Source organism: Mastigoproctus giganteus, chromosome 4, assembly GCF_048544385.1.
Source record: "Mastigoproctus giganteus isolate SK-2022 chromosome 4, ASM4854438v1, whole genome shotgun sequence".
NCBI classification, from domain to species: Eukaryota; Metazoa; Arthropoda; class Arachnida; order Uropygi; family Thelyphonidae; genus Mastigoproctus; species Mastigoproctus giganteus.
Genome location: NC_143578.1, coordinates 189,385,715 through 189,407,522, shown reverse-complemented (window position 1 = coordinate 189,407,522; position 21,808 = coordinate 189,385,715). Strand labels below are relative to the sequence as shown.

At 35.1% G+C, this 21,808-nt stretch overlaps 1 protein-coding gene across 3 annotated transcripts in view; it reads left to right on the top strand.

Annotated features, from left to right (window-relative positions):
• The window catches only part of LOC150087274 (lipid droplet-regulating VLDL assembly factor AUP1-like), a 194,603-nt gene that overhangs the window by 145,976 nt on the left and 26,819 nt on the right, over window positions 1-21,808 (top strand). For all 3 annotated transcript variants that reach the window (XM_090371933.1, XM_090371932.1, XM_090371935.1), the window contains 2 exons: window positions 12,047-12,225; window positions 16,962-17,078. In XM_090371933.1, coding sequence (XP_090228059.1) covers window positions 12,047-12,225; window positions 16,962-17,078 — 296 coding nt within the window. The remainder of the gene's footprint in view (window positions 1-12,046; window positions 12,226-16,961; window positions 17,079-21,808) is intronic.

Here is a 21,808-nt window from a genome sequence, read left to right as displayed (position 1 = left end):
CCCTATCTAGATGGTTCTGCATTTTCTTTAATCATTGATTCTTCTATTTTCACAGGAAAACCAAGACAAAGTCAAACTAAAATATGTGAAATTATTCACATCACCCTTTGATCTCCTTTTGTGAATTTGGGATACATTCATGCCTCTCCTTAATCCAAAAATACTCTCATAATTATATAGTAGGTAAGGATTTGCTTACTTCCTTTTCTGCTTCACTTAATATAAGTGGAAAGATTCATCCATCCAGGTGCCTTTTTTATGTTTAGCTTCAACAATTTCTCCTTTGTTATCACAAAATGCTTTAGATCGTTGTCAGAATCTAATAAACCTCTGGTATCCCCTTTACTGTCAAGTGTTAGTCTAGATACGAAATACCTATTCAGTTTGTCAGCAACCTGGACAAGATCATCAACAATTGAACCATTGATATCAAGTGAACCAATGTGATTAACCTCCTTCCTTCTAGTGATTATTTAACAATTCATCTTCCATTGTCTTGAGTATACTACCAAGCAGTTGAGTATCCTACCAAACCAAAAAAAAAAACGGTCTCTGTAGCTGAGTTGTCATGAGCAGAAGTGCAGTAGCACAACTTCTTTGAGTAGACCAGGGTTCAACCCCCTGACTGCTAAATACATCTGATCTGCCAATTCGCACTGGTCCAGCCTGGTAGATTATGATCCATTTCCTTCAACACGAATTGCTGAGGAGGCTTCCATCCTGCAGTGGATTGATTGATATTGGCTGCTGCCTTTTTTTTTTCTCCTTTCATTTGTCAATATTAATCTTCAACTTCCATTTCTCAGCTTACCTGTCTAATTTTTCTAGATCTTGTTGCTCAAGCTTACAATGATTACTGTGATTAACCATTCTAACAACCTTTCTAGCATCTGCAAACTTAGACATTAAGTCTGATATTCCTTTATCAATATCATTAATAAATATAGAATATGGGTCTTGCACTGTAATTTGGGAGATTTTGCTGTTAACTTTAGTCTAATACAGACAGGACCCATTGATAATCTCTCCCTCCCTCCCTCCCTCCCCCATGAACTAACCTTACCCTTAATGCTCAACTGCTCCAATTTGTATACATAGCAGTATTTTATGTGCAACAGTATCAAATGCTTTACTGAGATCCAGGTATATGTTATCAAAATAATTTTTTACATTTGGTTCCTTTGATACTGTATCATAGTATCTGGTCAGACAAGGTCACCCCTTAACAAATCCATTATCTGTGACTACAGTATAATTGCATTCTTGTCTAGATTTTTCACTGTCTTGAGTATTCCTTCATCAATATCATTCATAAATATACAAAACAACAGTGGGCCCAACACAATCTGAGCAACAAAATCCCATCAGCATTGAGCTTGATCAAACCATTCAAGGCCTTATACACCTCAATTAGATCACCTCGCAGGTGCCTAGTCTCCAGAAGCTGCAATTTGCAGAATTTAAGCCTTTCTTGGTAACAGCAACCCTTTGTTCTGCTCACCAATCTTGTTACCCTTCTCTGTACTCATTCGAGCAGCTCTACATCTTTCCTAAAATGAGGCCTCCAGACCTGTATACAGTACTCAAGGTGTGTATTGACCATTGCCTTATACAAGGGGACAATTACCTCCTTATCCATGCTAGCAAAATTCCTGTATATCATTGACAAGACATCATGAGCTGCTCTTGCAGCCTGTCTGCACTGCTCAGAAAACTTCATATCTGACTGCACAATTACCCCCAGGTCCTTTTTTGTTCTCCACTACCCTGAGTGTAGTACCACCCAGTTGATATGTTACTCTGGGGTTACTGCTACCCATATGCAGTACTTTATATTTGTCAATGTTAAACCTCAGGTTCCACCTCTTAGCCCATCAGCTCAACTTTTCCAGATCCTGTTGCAATAGCATATTATCATTAACAACCCTGCCAACCTTAGTATTGCTGCAAACTTAGACATTAACCCTGATCTACCTTCATCAATATCATTGATAAATACAGAAAACAAAATTGGAGCCATACTGCTCCAATTTGTACAGTATGCCATAATATCAAAAGCTTTCCTAAAATTCAAGTATATGATAACAGAATTATTTTTTGCATTCAGTTCCTTTGTGACCACATAGTATCCAATCAAATTAGTCAGACAAGACTTCCCCTTAACAAACCTATGCAGTCTCGTCTAGATGATCCTGCATTGCTTCCTGAACTAGTGCCTCCATTAATTTCCCGGGAACAGAAGTTAGACTAACAGATCTGTAATTACTCATGTTACCCTTTGATCCCCCTTTGTGAATTGGGGACACATTTGCACATCTCCTATCCATGGGACCTCCCCTGAGTCCAACGAAACTTTCATAATTATGGCTAAGGGTTTGTTAACTTCCTGTTATGCTTCATTTAATATAACTGGATAGATCCCAACCACCTAAGGAGCCTTTCTGATGTTCAATTTCAACAATTTATCTTCCACTTTGTTCTCAGCAATTACAAAATCATTTATCTCCCTGGCAGAGTTTGATAAACTTCTGGCATTCACCTCCCTGAATAACTCCTCATGTGTGAATGTAGTTGGAAAATACTCATTCAGTTTGTGAGCTACCAGAAGGTGCATCAACAATCAAGCCATCAATATCAAGTGGATCAATCTGACCAATCTGATACATAAATAAAGAAGTCTTTACTGTTTTTCTTTGCATCTTTTGCCAAAGATTTCTTGTAATCTTCTTTTGCTTGCCTAATGTCTTTTGTGATTTGATTACAGACTATCTTATATCAATCATAAGCAACTGTGTCTCCTGATAATTTATATGCGTCCCATGAATTTTTCTTCTCTAACACAAGTCTCACTGCATTGTCTGACATCCATTGTCTAAACCTTGAACAGTATTTCTTAATTGTGATGAAAAGCCTAAAAGCTTCCAAGATTAATTTTTTGAATGATTCCCATTTAGAATTTGCTGTTGGTAACATCATTAGTTGGTCCCACTGTGGGGAATTTAAAAAATCTCTGAGACCACTGTAGTCACCTTTACAAAAGCAAAAACTCTTCACTTTACCTGATTTACTTATCTGATGGTAGTTACATCATTAAATAAATCCCACATCAGTAAATTGTGATCACTGCCACCTAGTGATTCCTTTATCCGAGATTCTGTATGCATGAAAAATCTCTGCTGATAATCAGGTCAGAAGTATTACTTTCTCTGGTTGCCTCTCAAACATGCTGCTGCTGTAGAAAACAATCATCCAATAAATCCACAAAAGTCTTGTTAGTGCGTGAGAGACCAGCCCACAAGTTCCAGTCTGTATCTGGGAAGTTAAAATCTCCCAGTATAAGACAGTCTGATTTACTGGCCCACTTTATTTCTCTGTATAGTTGTTCCTTGTTCTCATCAGTGTCATTAGGCCTATAACACACTCCTCCTCTCAACTCGATTTTCACAGTGCTTATGTCACACCAAACTCGCTCAACACTGTACTGTCCATCCATGTCAACAGAATGCAATTTCTTAGAGTTTGTGTTTCTTAACTTTGTATTCCTTAACTAATCAACCCTCCTCCCCTTCTATCGTGTCTCTCCTTTCTGTACACATTGTACTCCCCAAATTCCAATTCTGCATTCCTTATATATCTGTGACACCCTGTCTGATGTCCCAACAACATCAGCCTTTGATGTTTTGACCAACACCTCAAATTCATCAAATTTATTTACTATACTCCTATCATTGGTGTACATGCAAGTATACATGCACCTGTTCTTACTCTTATTTACCCTAACACAACCCATGTATTTACTTGTTCCATGATGACTTATTGCAAGCTTTCCCAGATGGTTTGAGATCAGAGATATCTGTTGGATCTGCAGCTTCTTCCCTGATGCTGTGATATCCGAGCAGTTCCCTTCCTAATGCAGCATATTTACTGCAGTACTGCATGCAATTGAAATAGCCTTGGATCATATACAAACTCACCACAAAAAATGTGTTATATACCAATTCTCTCAGTTCGTTGCAGGCTTTGTCATCAATCATATTCAGTTTTCGTGCAGTCCTATCCCAGGTACAGCATAGGCTACATTTCCTTTTTGAATTCAAATTTGATATTCTCTTCTGCTGATCCCCAGCCACATTGGGATCTTGGGAAATTATTTGGCAGACTCCTCAGCCAGATCAGTGATCCTTTATAACTCCTATCTGTTCCCTTTATAACTCCTATCTGTTCCCTTTATAACTCCTGTCTGTTAGTCCCCTATACAGACTACAGGTAAGTAATATGAAAGAAGCTGCTCTTCCGATGGCAACACTCATGGCGTGGGCAGGCTGCAAACAAGTTATGAGATTGTCTGTAATATAATATTGGTCTGCACAGGGACCATAAAGAGGAAGTTGTTCTAGCTTGGCTCTGCATAGGACACAGTCATCTGACATGCTTTTCTGTTGAGGGCTGATGACCCTCCTATGTGCAAGCATTGTGACACCATTTTAACCACGAAACATATTGTTATTGAGTGTCCTAGATTTTTACATGTAAGCCATTTATGTTTTAGCTTTTAACTGTTTGACTGAGCCCTATACACTCAGTCAGATTTTACCTGACAAAGACAATATGCCCGCAATTTTTAAATTTTTGAAAACTACTAACCTTTATACCCGTATATGGATATACTTTTTTATTATATTTATATACGTTGTGTTTACTTGTTTCTTTATGTGATTCTATTTTTATCTCAACTTACTAGTTTAATAAATTTAAATATTGGACATGGTGCATAATGTCGCTCTAAAAAACATTAATCAATAAATATTAATTTATTGATTAAAATTTATTGATTAATCAATTAATGTACGCATTGTACTCCCCACATTCAAATTCAGCATCCCATGTGTGAGTGACGCAATGTCTCTAATATCTTTACAATGTCTACATTTAATGACTCAATCAGTACTTTAAATTCATCAAATTTATTTACTATGCTCCTAGCATTAATGTACATGCAAGTATACATATACCTGTTCTTACCCTTAGTAATACAACATAGCCCATATATTTATTAATCCACGATGAACCCATAGTAGAGTGTGAAATCCCCAACATCTTACTTTCCAGGCTGCTGCATGTTCAAAAAGAAACAGTGAAGGAATTTCACCTCTGCCTGTGACTCTAGTAAATCTATTAATCTGTGTATCCTTCCCCCCTAAGCTGTCAGTTTTCTTACCCACCTAATGCTACCTCGATAGCATCTGTGAATATTCTTGTCCCCCCCCCTTCTATTTTCACCAGTCCTATTCATGTGAAAACAGTATCTCCTATTAATGGGCACAAATCACACTGAGAAAAATTCTGCCCTCTTAGTCTTGCACAGTCTGTTCGGGGCAAATTTGATTGATAGGGCTCTCAACATGTACTCCTTCCTATTGTGCCTGGGCAGAATTGCAGACACTTTCAAATTTAAACGTAACTTGTGACTTTTTCCTAACATTGCCCTGTACTTGTTAAGTAAGTCCTCAGATCTACTCAATGTTATTAGTGCCAAAATGTGTGATAATATTACCTTTTATGCCCTTAAAGATATCTGCTGTACAGTATCATCTACTTTCACCCCTAGCAGACATATCTTGTTCCATCTGTCCTTTTTACACAATATATTCATTCAAACGAGAACACTGCCATCTATGAACCATGTGCTCTGGCATTCTGCTTAATGGCCGTTTAAAAAAAATAAATAAAACTAAGACTTCCTAAACACTGTATGATGTCAAAGTAATGGTAAATTTTAAGTGACTGTGATAATTAAATAAATGGATATTTGTACATGAGTAGGATAAATGAGGCAAATAAAATTCTTAAGTTTAATGCAACTTTTGTATGTTTTCTGTAAACTAGTTATACCTGGTATAACATATGCTATCTTTCTGATTATGGTGTAAATAGTTTAATCTAGATCCTTTCTGATTATGGTGTAAATAGTTTAATCTAGATCCTTTCTAATTATGGTGTAAATAGTTTAACCTAGATCCTCCAACAAATATTTCAGCAACCTCCATTTTGGATGTAGGTCATTATATCGTCTCTTATCTAACTCCAGATCTTCTATAAATGCCATGCGCACATTCATTGTTGGATTGGCCTGAGTTAATTGATGCATTTGTTTATATGACTTGACAAAATCTTGTCACAGCATCTTGTCCAATTGTTGCATTACTTCATCCATACACCCTTGGTTTGATTGTTTTTCAAGCTGTTTTGTTGTTGCTTCAGCAGAATTGAAATATATAGTTGTCCATATCCTGGCTTATTTGCCTCATTTGGATATAGCGGTGAGACCAAATGGTAAATCTGTCCATATTCTAAAACAGTATGGACCATTTCCAGGCAGTGATTTAAACTCTGTGCCCATTGATGTGAATGCCATTTCTGAGTTGTACTCTCATATATGTTCTCTATAGTTATTTGCTTCACATGTATGCCCTGTAAGCAGCTCTCATAATAGAGTAGGTGTCTCAGACAGTGGGTCAAGTGAAACCTTTCCATCATGACAGCATTTAATGTATTTATTCGATATGTTTAACTCATGTCCCCAATATCTTGCATTGCAATACTAACAGTTGTAACATATATATCCTGTGTTGTGCTCTTCCACATTAATTACAGTGTGTTGGTTATTTGCATCCGGTACTTCTATTTGATTAGTCCTATGGCATTTTGCCCGTCTTCTCATTTCCCACCTTGCTTCTCTTTCTTCAATGTTTTCTGTCGGTCTTCATAGTCATAGAGCCTATTAGATCTCTCCTCTAATGTTTCATGCCGCCTCCGTAGCCAGGTGGGAAGAAGCAGCAGTGCGTAGCACACGCTTCTTGATTAGACCGGGGTTCGAGCCCGTCACCACCAAATACGGAGGATGCGGAAAGGTCAGGGAATGACCACCGCATATCCCGGAGCAATATGGCCTTAGTTGCTAATGCTCCTAAAAACCAAATAACAACAACAAACTAATGTTTCATTAGCATTTCTTCTACATTTTCTCAAAGTTCTTACACACTGTTCAGCCATTTTTAAACTTCTTAAAACTTAGATTGGTTTATTAAAACTGAAGGCAGATAAAATAAACATACATCAATAGCTTTCAGGCATAGATTGCCTTTCTTCAGTCGAAAAATGTTAGTACTAAAATTAATAAAGAATGCCTAGTATGGTGGTCATGCGAGGTGAACTTCAGGGACGGGTGCTGGCAACAATTAGTAGTTGGAAAATTTGGGCAGCATACCTAAGTATTTTATTTATATAGATGGGTTGAAATAATATTAAATTTTTCTTTAGGCAAATTGCATACTTTAGTTTTCAATGTTCCCAAAGAAAAAAATAAGAAATATAACAAATTTAAAGTAAATTAAATTAATTAATAAATAAATATCAATTTTTGATTTTTTTTTTTTTTTTTTTCCTTTTTAAATATGGATTTCTTTCATTGGTGTAACAGTTCCCTAGGGAAGAGTTGTTGCTACGGGCAAGGAATTATATTATTCAGTTTGTTTTCCATGCAAAGTAATGTTGATTGTTGAAACATTGATTACTTGTATTTTATTGTGACATTTAAAATAAAGAACTAATTTGTAAAAAAGAAGCATATTTTTGAAACTGTCAAATCAGTTTCAAGAAGTTTCAAAAGAATAATTGTTTTTTGAAGGTGTCACTTTATACAGGTAGATCCAGTTTGTAACAAATGTGAATGTTGAAAGACCTTTATTTCTGAATTTATTGTTGTAGGCTACTACATCTCTGCCATAAAGATGTTCTAGATCACTGGTTGGAATAATCAGAGTAATTTAATTTGTTGCAATCCATTTCTTTGATAGATATAGTTTTATGTAATGAAGCACTATGACAAGAAATGGAAAAAAAAATCCTTATAGTTGCATTTTTTTGATATTTATACCATTACTACTTACACAAGAGGCAAACATTCCTGGGATTTATGTCTGAACTACAGTTTGTTCTGGTGTCATAGAATTTTTTTTTTTTGGGTAATAGCTACTGAGGAAATGTATATGAGGTTACAAAATAAGATAATCTATGATGTCACAGGACAAACACAAATTTTCATTCAGGAAGGAGAGCCTCTTCATTTTTATGGAGCCAGCTAGATTCTAGAATTTTTTATATATATATATAAAAATAAATATATATATAAATCCCATATCCCGAACTTAGAGATATTTTATCACTGGGTTTTAAATTTTGACCTAATCTACCTATTAATAAATCTACCTTTAAAAAATTGTTATATCTAGATTTACTAAAATACTGCATAAGATCAGCATACAAATATAACATACCAGTTGAGGCATACCACATGTGGTTATTTTCAATGCTTAATATCATATCTAACAAATATAATCAACTGAAATTCATACAGGATAATCTATATAATACCAAATTAATAAATAGGCAGCTCAAAGATATACATGAACATTTTGTAATTACTCCCGTTGACAAAGCTGCTTGCAATTATGCAATCATATGTAAATCATATTATATAGAAATTATAAAAAATGAACTACAGTCTAGCCATACATATAAACAGATAACATCTTCCTCTAATATAATAATAAAAAAATTAATTGCATTGCATAAAAAATTAAAGTTAAAGTATAATAACCTAAAATATCCATTTATATATGGCATACCCAAATTTCATAAATCACCTATTGCTTTTAGATTCATAACATCATGTAGAGATAGTTATGCTAAATTTCCCGGAAAAACATTAGAAAAGTTACTTAAAATTATATTAAATAACTTAAATAAAACTATTATAATAAATAATAACTTACCGATTATAAATGCAATAAAAAATAACAATATTCAACAAATACAAACATTTGACTTTAACAGTCTATTTACGAGCATTAATCTTGATAATTTAAAAGTCATTCTCCAGAAGCTATATTTGGAAAATAAAAATGCTATAAAGGTTGATTTAATAATTTCCCTAGTGGGATACTCTAATAAAATTATGCATCTTTAATAATTATGTATATGATGGAACATCGTTATACTTGCAAGTGACTGGCACCCCTATGGGAAGTCTAGCATCAAGCATAATCGCAAACCTTTATCTATATTATACAGAAAGAGCATTCCAAGATAACCTACTTATATACAAATACGTAGATGATCTATGTGTTTTTAATTGTCCACATTTTGTCCAGGATTACAGTAAATTATATCCAGAAGAACTTGTATTAGAAAAACTAATAGTTCCGATACTATAGCAAATTACCTGGATCTTCATATAGAAATATTCCATAATAATAATATAGACGTAAACGTATATAATAAAAGAGACACATTTCCAATGTAATTAGTCTTACAAACTGGAGATCTAATATATCAAAATCAGTGCATGCTAATATCATTTTATCGCAATGTCTGAGGATTGCTTATATTTGCAATAATAATAATAATAACTGTTCAGCAAACATAACAGCATTGTACGGCAAGTTGATTAATAATAATTTCCCTATTGCTTACCTGAAATATCACTTCAGGAAAGCGATAAGCATAATTAATTTCAAAAATCTGTTTTCTGAACCTATTGTTTCAATATAATTTTCAATATAATTGTCATATTTAGTGCCATGTATATATGTACATAGGATACACTTTGCATTCTTGGTGTCTTACGGTGTAGAAAACTTGTACCCACCGGCTTGCAAATTACAGTGTATCGTTTTTTTTTTTTTTTTTTATATGTATATATATATTCATTTAAATTTACTTAAGTTCACGCTGAGATAACATGCAAATTCAGCTCAGGGTCCTACTATAGGAACGGGTTTGCGATTCCAGGCATACCCGAGCCACAACTTATATCTTGTAATGTCTTTAAACTGTCCTACTCTTTATTTTTATTTCTCCGAAATTATTAGGGCAATCAGAGGATGTAGGAGAAACTATTTCTTATCTATACCACTATTTTTCGCCTTTGTTAAGTTCAGGTTCTATTATTCCTACTCCTTTAGTTTTTATTTTTTGTTTTTCTTCTTACTATCTTCCTGTTTCTCTTTGTGTTAACTTAAATTTAATTATTTATTTATGTTTATTTTTACCATATCCATCACATAGGGGGCACCACATTATTTTGACGACTATTACATTATGTCCTAGATACGGTAAATATGTAGTGTGTATTATATATTTAATCTTATTTTAATCATTAAATTACGTTCTCTGTCGGGTCAACGATGATTAATATATGCTTACATTTATATTTTACTTATATTTCTTACATTTGATTCTAATATTTCTAAAATTTCTTAACTTTTTATTTACATTTGATTTATATTTGGCCTATATTGGTTTATATTTGGTTTAGATTTAACTTACTTAGCATATATTGATCATTACAGAAACAGAGAACCGCTTGTCGTTTTTTGCCTTCAGTCTGGGTGGTTGGCCTCGGTTGAAGTCATCTAGATTGTCGGTAAAAAGCGATAATATATATATTTTTTTTGCATTTTCTTAAGTCCCTGATAGTATTATTATTTGATTGATTTACTTTTTCTATTATTTTCTATTATCCTTAATATTTTATAGACATTATGTGTGTATTGCATGATTGCTTGCAACTGCATTTACCCATAAATATTAGTTACAGTTACTGTTGTTTTAACTTTCTTTTTTATCAATAATATATATATATATACACACAGGGTGATTCACTACCAGTGCGACAAACTTGCAGGAGGTGTAGGGGGCACAAAGACGAATCGGAATCACATGGCATTGCAGGATCTGAAATGCCTTCGTCATGCGGTAGAGGATGTTGAACGGGAGGTCGCGTGAGCAGCGATCCTGCTGGAAGTCAGCATTTGCGAACCGTTTCTGTTGAAGCAACCAAGTAGCAAAAGTCCTCCGGAGTGGATAATCCGCAGGCTCCAATGATTGGATGCGTTGCAGATGGTATGAACTCATTTGGTTTGTTGACAGTATCCTCCATACAGTGGATTGGGAAATACCCAATCGTTAACCTATCGCTCGAGTACTCATACTCAGATTGCCTTCTGCAAGACGTAGGACATTCTCCTCATTGTCTGGCATCCTCGTCGTTTGCTCTCAATTCATGGTACCTCTCGTGAAACAACCAGTCTCACAGTAACCTTCTGTGCACACATGTGAAAATCGTATGATGAGGAGCACGCCTGTGCGGGAAACATTCCTGTTACAAGCGCAGAGCGGCACGCCCATTACAGTCCGCAGCTCCATACGTGAGGTGCATGTCGGCCAGTTCAACATTTGAATACTCGTCCATCCTACTGCCTCGGAAACCGGTTCGCAAATGCTGACTTCCAGCGGGATCGCTGTTCACGCGACTTCCCGTTCAACATCCTCTACTGCATGACGAAGGCATTTCGGACCCTGCAATGCTATGTGATTCCGATTTGTCTTTGTGACCCCCAAAATCTCCTGCAAGTTTGTCGCACTGGTAGTGAATCACCCTGTATACAGTATGTGTATATGGTAATTAAGGAGTGAAGTATACAGACAACAATTTTCCTGAACTGAATAAAATTATAAGGCATATGTATTACAGTGGAGCTGTATCAACCTGTTTGAGTGGGATAAATTCATCTCTGAATTTTAAATTTTTATGGTCTGTAAATTTCAAACCCAAGCTCCCAAAATAGTTGCATGGAAAACAGCCACCACTTCAACCATTTCTGTTATCACTTTAAGTTTATCCCAAGCCTATTTCAATTAACTTTTTTTTTTTTTTTTGTTTTGTTTAGTTTTAATTTAGTTTGATTTTCAACATGTTTAATTACTTTTGGATCACCTCTTGTAAAATATTTTAATTCCATTCTTTTAAATTTTGCAAAACAGTCAGGGAAATTACAGTATTAAAATGAACATTGCATTTAACACTGACTTTTATTGTGAAGATTTGTAATTATTAATATATTAAATTTTTTCAAATTTTATAATTATAAATAAATATTTTTAGTTCTTTTGTGTATTTTCAGTTTTTACTATTTATTTGAAGGTATCTTTCACCTATAGAGAAAAAAGAAATGGAATGTATAGAAGATTTTAGTAAGCGAGTTCAGAAAACAGTAGCTGAAGAACTTGGTGTAGTCCCCACTCCTTATACAGTTTCAGATAGAACAGAATACTCAAAACGTCTACAGATATCTGCTCATTCACACCAACAACAACACCATGGTGAGAATTGCTATATGTAAATCCTTTTATTTGCTAAAATATTATTTGCATGAAATTGTGTGAAGGATATGAAGGAAATATATTCCGATTAGGAAATCACATGATATGATTACTTGTAAAGTTTGCTACTTTAAATATTGTCAGCATAGTCAACAGCTAAAACGCAACATTGAGATAGGAAAGTAGGATACAATTGATTTCCTAAAAGAATTTGTTGTTGGTACACTACAGCAAGGAATATGGAAATCAAAACATAGTTGAAGGGATAATTGTTGCAACATTACTCTTCCTACTTCTGGCCGGAGTTGTAAATTGGTGTAGTCCTTTTTTCTAATTTTAAATATTAAAGTTTTACTGTGTTAGAACTTCTTGTTTGGCACTTCTAAAGTTGCCACATCATGCAGTTGTTTAATTTAATTTAGCAACTTCCTTTTCTCAAAAATGCCTCTACCTTAAATAACTTTAAAACTAAGGAAAGAGTATTTCTAAGTGATTGTAGGAAATTGTTTAGTCTGTCCAATTAGTCAGGTTCCTGTGATGCATTCATGAATCATGGTATGTTAGTGTCCTTTGGAAAGATCTCTTTTAATTGTGTAGTATTGTTGTTTCTTTATACATAAAAATAACCTTCCATGAAATGTAAAGAAATATATTTTGATTCATTATTTGCAAGGTTTGGAATGTAAACAAGTAAATGTGTAGCATACTGCTATAAACATACACATTCTAAAAGAAACCGTATCTCTTAATGTGTTAAGTTTTCACCATAAATCCTAAGGTTATACCTAAATTTAAGATTTACAAAACAATTTAATCTTTCAAGTATTATAGCTCTCTACTTGAAAGATTAACTTCAGTTTGAGAGTAACAGAAGAAAGGCATTAATGGTTTTTTTTTTGTTTTTTTTTTTGTTAAAATTTGCTTATAGGCCACTCCAATCCTTTTAACAGCTGCTTTTAGGCATAAAAGAATTGATATCTTCTCATGTGTGTGAATTCTTCAGTAAATTCATAGTGACATTCCAGCTGAGAGAACAGTATTATGGAGGGCTTGATTATCTCTGATCCATTTCTAATGTTGTCTGATGAAGAAAGGGAATGGAAATTTCAGTTGAACATGTTAAAATATCATTTATGAATAAATGAGTAGTATTTGGTAAGACTGGAATATATCAGTATTAGAACCGAACTGTTTTCCTATCTTTTCAACATCAGTTATGGATGTACAACACATACTGAAATAACTGTGTGATTACTCTTTTTCAGCAACGTATGTAAAGTATGACATTAATTTTTATTACAGCTGAGTTTCTTCTACCTAAAAAAAAAAAAAAAAAAAAATGATCGACCCCATCTCCCTATGAAGTCACATGCACATAACATTGTCACACTCACCTGAAAAGTGGAAGCAAATGTTTGGGCAAACAGTTCCGATGCGTCAGTGTTTAGACATCCACAGATACACTTAATAATAAAGCATATCCTATTTTTTAATATGATTAAACAGCAAAATGACTAAGATAAATTACAAGCAATATGTGTACTTGTAATTTATATATACACTGAAAATTCTAATAATCATGTTAAATGCAGAGTATCTACATATGTATAAAAAATGTACAAGTTAGTGCAAATGCATCATATTTAGTAGGCAGCTATATGTAAATTCTTATGTTTGCTAAAATATTATAAACTACTTTATTTGCATGAAATTGTGTGAAGGATATGAAGGAAATATATTCCGATTAGGAAATCACATGATATGATTACTTGTAAAGTTTGCTACTTTAAATATTGTCAACGTAGTAACAGCTAAAACTCAACATTGAGATAGGCAACTGAAACTCCGCGTTTTTCAGTCACATATGTAGATAATAAATTTACAGTTCTTTCTGAAAGAGTTCATACACGTAAAATATGAAAACTGACAAAAGTTTCAGTTCACAAGATGGAAATTTCATATGAAAATGGTTTAAAAGTTCTAATAACTCTACTCATTCTACAGAGTAATTGTGGAAGGAGGATACTGCAGTAGAGAGATGCAGAGCTTTACATGAGACTGTGAAATTGAATTACAAATCTGCTGATAATCAATTGCAAGATAATTTAAACTAGATTAAGGCCAATTCATATCCATTCAAATGATGTGCAGGGGTTAACACTTCCAATTTTGGGTGAAATAGCTAGTTAAAGGATTGCTCATTTCAGCCAAAACAAACATTCAGTGGTGTTGAGTCTGCTGTAGACAACTGAAAACAAGTATTGTGATGTTATAAATCCCAATTTACACTCATTGATACTGACTAGAGTTAAAGCTACCTATGGTGGTAAAAAACCTAAACTAAACTTTTTGTAGCATTAATAAAAATGCAACTTTGTCTCTTTTAGTTTTCCAATTATTAACTTTTTATATATGGCCACGGCTTTATTTAATTTATATTTAAGTTAACCATTTTCAGTCCAATGTCATGGCAGCTGCAAATAAAATTCGACTTCCCATCTGATGTCATAGTGGCCATGATGATCAGTGTTGCCAGTTATGAAATTTGCTTTCCTGTTGTGCTGGCAGGATTATTGCACTGTCATCATATTTATACTTCATATGAACAAGGTAAAACTAGACAAATGTTTATATTTAATTGTTAACAAAAGGCAGCAGTTCTTTTTCTTCATTTTAGAAGTATTTAGAGGTGAAAAATTGAGAATTGAAAAATTGTGAAAAGCTGATAAAAATTGAGAAATTAATAAAATTTTCTAAATCAGAATTTAAATTAACTAAAAAAAGTTTTATGGTGATAAAATGGGACTAAATGAAAAAACTAATATACAAAAATATTTGTGTGTAGAAAGGACAGACAAAATTCTGTTTCTCAAGAAAGTCTTATTTGCCAAAAGGAAGAAATTGCCAGATATTTTGAATGGCGTATCTCTTCCCACCAACAAAATAGGAAACAAAAGGAATTTAAAGTTGGGGGATCTAAAGTAAAAAAACATTTTGGGTGATCTGAATGACAAGTTTTGTGAAATATATATTTTTTTTCTAGGAAGAATTATGGCATTAGATGAAACTATTGTTGGTTTCAAGGGTAGAATTTCATTCAAATGTTATAATCCTCAAATGCCAACAAAGTGGGCCTTCCATATATTGATTTTAGCTGACTAGAAACAGGATTCTTGAAGTAGACAGGGCAGCTCATGGGGTTTTGTCAGTGATATGCAGAAACTTTGCTAGTAGAGATAAGGAGGCGATTATCCCTTTGTATAAGGCCATGGTTAGGCCACATCTTGAGTACTGTATACAGGTCTGGTGGCTTTAGGAAGTATGTAGATCTACTGGAATGGGTGCAGAGAAGGCCAGATTAGAGAAGGGAACAGAAGGCTGCTCTTACCTAGAAAGGCTTCAGTTCTGCAAATTGGGGTGTCTCGAGACCAGGCATTTGCGAGGAGACCTGATTGAGGTGTTTAAAGTCTTGAACAGATTGAAGTAAGCTGAATTTTAATAGTATTCTTCCATTTTCTGAGGCTACATACATGAGGGGGCATAAATGCAAGATGAAGAAGGATGGTTGCAGGATAGATGTGCGGAAGTTTGCCTTTAGCCATTGGGTGGTTGAGTGTTGTAACAGGCTTCCATCTGTTGTTGTGGAAATGGATGGGTTGAATAAATTCAAGGAAGAACTAGACAAATTCTTGGAGGGTATGGTTAGGTGAACTGTTTTTTTTTTTTTTTTTTTTTTTGGTGATGCTATATAATCTTGCATCATTTGCCATTACTACTACTATTAAAAGCTTGACTTTTACTTCAAGAATCATACTTTGTATCATTCAGAAACTGATTTGCTCTACTGAAGGTACTATGAAACATTTTTTGGATGAGATGGTTGAGGAAAATTTTTTTCTGACCTTTAGACTTCTCAATTGCCAACTTCATCTTTATGAAGGTGCAAAATCCATCTCAAAAAATCTTAATCACAAGATGTCCATTCTTTCTAAAAAAGTACTGTCAAATTTAGATGCAAAAGAGGCATCAAATTTCCATCATCATTTGGTGATGACAGATGAGAATCCAAATTAGTAGAAAGATTGTGCAGCATATATGACTGAAATGTTAGAAGTGGGAGAAAAAGAAACAGTTTAATATTCTGAAACATCTCAAAATCAGGAATGCAGGATTTTGAAAGTTTCAAGAAATATCAAACACTAAAAATCATAAATAATTAATGTTTAACTTTTAAAATGTCTAAAGAGTTTATAAAATGTTTTACTACATAATTTTTATGTATCAGCTCATGCAAACTCAAACAAATTCAAATTGAGGAAAGACAGATGTAGGATAGACGTGCGGAAATTTGCCTTTAGCCAGCGGGTAGTTGGAACAGACTTCCATCCCTTGTTGTGGAAGTTGATAGCCTAAATAAGTTTAAGGCTCAGCTGGACAGGTATTTTGAACGAACAGAGGGGTGAAGTGGAAGTGGGTTTTTTTTTTTTTTTTTTTTGCCTGATGCTGCATAAGCTTGCTTTCTTGCATCAAATGCCTCTACTAATGCTAATGCTAAATTTTTGAACATCATATTTTCAGTAGTGGTTTTTTTTTTTTGTTTTTTTTGTGGATTTTGGAGGTGGGCTGTATTGGGAAGATAGCAAAAATAATTCTAGACTGCAAAGGTTTAATTATATTGCATTTAAAATAATTTAATATGCAAGCATTTATATACACCTTTGTTATGTTGCCCATAGTTTCTGCTACAAATTCAGAAGAATTAAGTTCATCCCATTTGGATTTAAATTCAATGGCTAGGCAGATAAAAGAAATATTACCAAGTGTGCCACTGAGTGTTATATGCCAAGATTTAGGTGAGTTTTATCTCTGGTCTCAGAATGTCATTAGAATATTGTACATTTAAACTGCAATAAAAATATCAGTCTCAAGATGTAACTTTGTTAAATTTTGGACAGACAAATTACTGTAAATTAATATTTAATTTTTTTTTTTGATTCATAATTGTATAGTAATGCATTATTAATTAGTATTGCTATTCAACTGAATAATATATTTAGTTTTGTGAATATACAACTAAATACATTTAGCTATATATAAATAAATAAATAAATAAATATTCATTTATTGCAAATACAGCAAGCCCATCACAGCACATGGCTAGGGGCAGGTAAAAATACAACAGGAATGAATAAAATAATAGAGTATATGTACATAGCAGATTTTATATAGATATTAACAATGCCTAGGAATTTTAGTTATGAATTTAAAAATTGCAGAACAGTTATGAATTTAAAAAAAATTGCAGAACAGGACATTTGGCTTTCAGTTGCAATTACTGGGTTGGATTATTTTTCTTCATTTTATCAGAGATCTGACTCTTGTAGGCTTCAGAGTTGATTAACCTGTTGCAATCAATGTTGTGATGATTTATGAGGTGAAGAGATGCATTGGGGAACATTCTGTCCATTTGTTTGAGCCTGGAGAGGTTGGATTTGAATTGCTGGTTTCTTGAATTTACCCTGTTTGGCATAGCTGTTATATTGGCTAGGTTTGGTGAATCGCATGCAGAGGTGATTAACTTTGCAAGAAGCATGACTCCAGACTCGTTGATCATCTGTTGCAGAGGCTTTGTTTTTAGGTTTTTATAAAGTTGTTGCCTGGATATTTTATGGGGAAAACGAAGCTTACTATTGAGCCATCTAAGAACCCAATATTCTAGGGCAAGGAATTTCTTGACGGTTACTTGAGGAGCACCAGACCAGATTTCGGAAGCATAGGACAGAATGGGAAAGATGCATCTTTGAACATGCTTAATGACTGTTTTTCTGTCTTGAATCGCTGCTGTTTCTTGTTTGATTAACCATTTTGCTTTTTGAATTTTTTGAGCAACATATAAATAGTGGGCATTAAAGGAGAGATTTTTATCAAAAACAACTCCAAGGTCTTTGTGAGCGTAAACATTTGACATCTGCAATTTTTATTTCTATGTGGTTGGGTTGTTTCTGAAGGGAATAAGTAATTTGAGCAGATTTGCTTGCATTTATATTCAGATTGAGATCTTTCAGGTACTCGATGATTTCACATATACTTATAAGTATTAATTTCCTTCATTTAGTGTACCTTGATTTAAAGTTTTATGAACATTTGCAGACATTTTGGTTTGGAAACCTAAAGAATAGTTTGAAGTTTTATCTTTTGACCAAATAATATCAGAGATTGATGCAGTATCAGCATTGTTTTCAAAAACCTGTTTAATTTGAAATGCCCAAATATAAGCAGCATCCCAAATTATGGTTTTGAAATGAAAAGCATATTTTTTGCAATAGTGAAAGCAATTTTAAACAGGCACGTTATCCTCATTCATGCTGAAAGTCCGTATCCCTCTCCTCTGTGCCGTTATGGCCATAGTTGCCGATGCACCTAAAAAATCTCTAAATCAACCAACCCTCTCCTCTGTCTTGAATAAAGCAGTTTGCTTGTTTCTTTTAATTGTTATGCCACTGTGCAAAAATCTTAACATAGCTCCAATTGAATGTGTATATATATAATCTTTATTGTATACAAAAGTGGTATATACAATATACCCTTCATAGCAGTAATTCCAGAGGTTTTACATTGGCTGATTGACAATAGCCTTGGGGGAACGGGGCCCACATTGAAGTTTGAGCACACCCCCCCCAGAGCCAACAATAGAATCAGTGTCAGATTATTTACAGAATATTATGCTTTTGACACTATTTATAATGTATTAATAAAAATATTCATAAATACATTCATATTTATATTATATTTATATTCATAAAGATATTCTTGACTTAATTCACAACACATTCATAAAGACATCGTCCCTTTGAACATTATTTACAATATATTGGGCATTATTATGCTGCCCATATCAATGTGCAGTTTGCCTGGCCAAGGTTCTGTCTTCGGTATCGCCGGTCCTTCACAAACCTACAGGGTTACCATCAATTGATTGGATTGTGGGGAGCAGCTCCCTGGGGAGAAAGCGGTCACTAAGGGCTAGTCTGTTATAGTGGGATCTGACCTCAGTCCGGGTAGAGGGATTCTCCAGCCGCACAGTTCCCAGATTCTTGGCTCTGAGACCATTCTGGTTGTCATTTTGGCAGTGAGAACAAGGTGCTTTTCCAATACAAGATCTGGAAGTCAGGCAAAATTTTGTGAGATTGCCAACACAGTTGTCCTTTGCTGGGGTGGACGACAATGTTTATGCATGATCCAACGAAGGAGCCAGTATTTGGCAGAGTACATGCGCTTGATGTTGATAGGGGTCGCAGACCCCTAAATTTCCTAGACACAATACGACGGGGTATACTAAGGTGTGTATGTACCGACGAGTCACATCCAGATCCCTAACATGGAGCAGTTGTTGTTTTGTGGTCCAGTGCATTTGACAGAATTTTGCTATGAGCTTGTCAGTGTGGGGGTTGAAGCTCAGTTTATAGTTGAAGAGGACTCCCAAGTCCGTATGCATCTTGACCACTGGGAAGGGAATGCCATCTAGAGAAGCTTGGATTTCAGTGAGTTGGTGCTTTAGAGAAAAGACAATTTGGGTTGATTTGGCAGGGTTAATCAGGAGGCCAAATTGATGGAGATAGGATCCTGAGTCATGTAACTTTTCACTGATCTTTTTATTGATGATTGAGAGATGTTCACCGGAGTTAATTTTAGTATATATCTTAATATCATTGACATAGCAGAGTGTGTCTTCTCTCTCTGTTGCACAAATGGAATAATAACTGCAGTGAATAATGCTCCGGAGAGGACTCTACCTTGGGAAACTCCCGTAGTGATCTTTCTCCAGATTTTGTGTTGATCTGCTTTAAGAAGAATGGTCTGACAGACAGCAGGGTTGTGATAAACCACAACATATCACCTTTTATGTAGAAGTAGTTTTCTAGGAGGTGAACAAGCGAGGGGATACTGATGGAGTTGAAGACAGCTTCCAGGTTGATGTATATGATAGCAAGCTCTGCTTTAGCTTCTAGTGCACTGAGAATGGTGTTGATTATGGATGTTAAATTGGTGACTGTGGATCTTTCTGGAATGGCATAGTGAATCTGTGGGGGTTTGTGAGGCATGATTTGATTGGTGATGGTTGAAAGTAATGTCTTCTCCATGAGCTTCAAGAGGCTGAAGAGATTGGCCTGAACTGTTTAATGAGGGTTGCAGATTGGCATTTAGGGTGTAGCCTCAGCATATCTGTTCCAGAGGGGAGGGGGGGGAGTTGTGCTGCATTAAAACACGGTTAAAAATTGTGATAGTAGAGGATCGATGATAAACAAGCTAAGACATTTAATCAGAATTTTGGCACAAAATCAGGGCAATCCATTTATAACAGTTATAAGCTGCTTCCTGGTGATGCAAACTGTGGCGAGCATATCAGTAGGAATGTTGTTGATGGGTAAGTTACATCAGGGCCACAGTGTTTCAGAACCATGCAACGTGGTCCATCCCCAGTTGAAGGTCCAGTGTTTTTGCAATTCCTGTGTGCTGAGAGTCATAAAATGATTTGCTTTTTTGAAGGGTTGCATTTAAATGCTTTTTAATTGCAAATGACTTCTGGCAGTTGAACACTGCCCGGGCTCTCGAGAAGGCTATACGATCTTGTATAGCACCTGATTCTTTCCATCTCTTGAAAGCTGTTGTTCGATGCTGGTGTCCACCAAGCTCTCGAATGGGAAGTGATGCAGACGGTCTTTGTAGCACCATAACTTGTAATGGTTCAAATCCATCTAGTCATGAGGTCCACAGCTAGCTCGAGATCACAATTATTGAGAGCCTCCCAAGTTATCGAGGATGCAGCTTCAAGACATCGTGGTGGATCAATGAATTTGGGTGCTGTGATGTCTTTTTTTTCTTTTTTGGGCCTTGGATATCGAAGTTAGGTGCGGCTAAGTGCAGGAGTATGGCAATTGGTTCGTGATCGGATTGAAATAGATTGTGAGGACTGTCTTTGAGGTCGTATGGTACTGAAGAGAATATGAGATCCAAGAGATTAGATCCTCTTGTGGGGTGGCAGTTAAGTAGGCTGATACCCAATGAATCCATACTGCTAATGAGTTTCCTACTAAGATGTGTGAGAGTAGGTGGAAGATTGAAATCTCCACAAATAATGTGCTTAGCAGAGGTGTGGAGGTGATTTACCAGCCAGTGGATCACATCTTCAATGATGTCACTGTTTGGGCCTGGTGGAATGTATACTGTTGCTATGTCTGTCAGGTTGGTGTTGAGCTTGAGGGATACCACAGAATGCACCAATGAGAAGATAGTGGTATTATAGAATATTGTGACACCTCCCCTCTACGATCCTCTCTAGAGGAACAAAGCATCTGGTACCCAGCTGAGGAGCGCAGGCAAGGGAGTCCTGCTCATTCCCAAGCCACATTTTGGCAATGCAGAGAATATCAAAGGTTTTAGAGAGAAGCTGTTCGACAGTGTCTAGCTTGTTACAAATACTCCTTGAATTTTGATGGCAATTCGAATGGTGGTAGCCATAGTAACTTGTTTGTACAGGTGGCAAATCTCTTTTTAAGGTTCACACTGGTCTACTGTGTGTTGT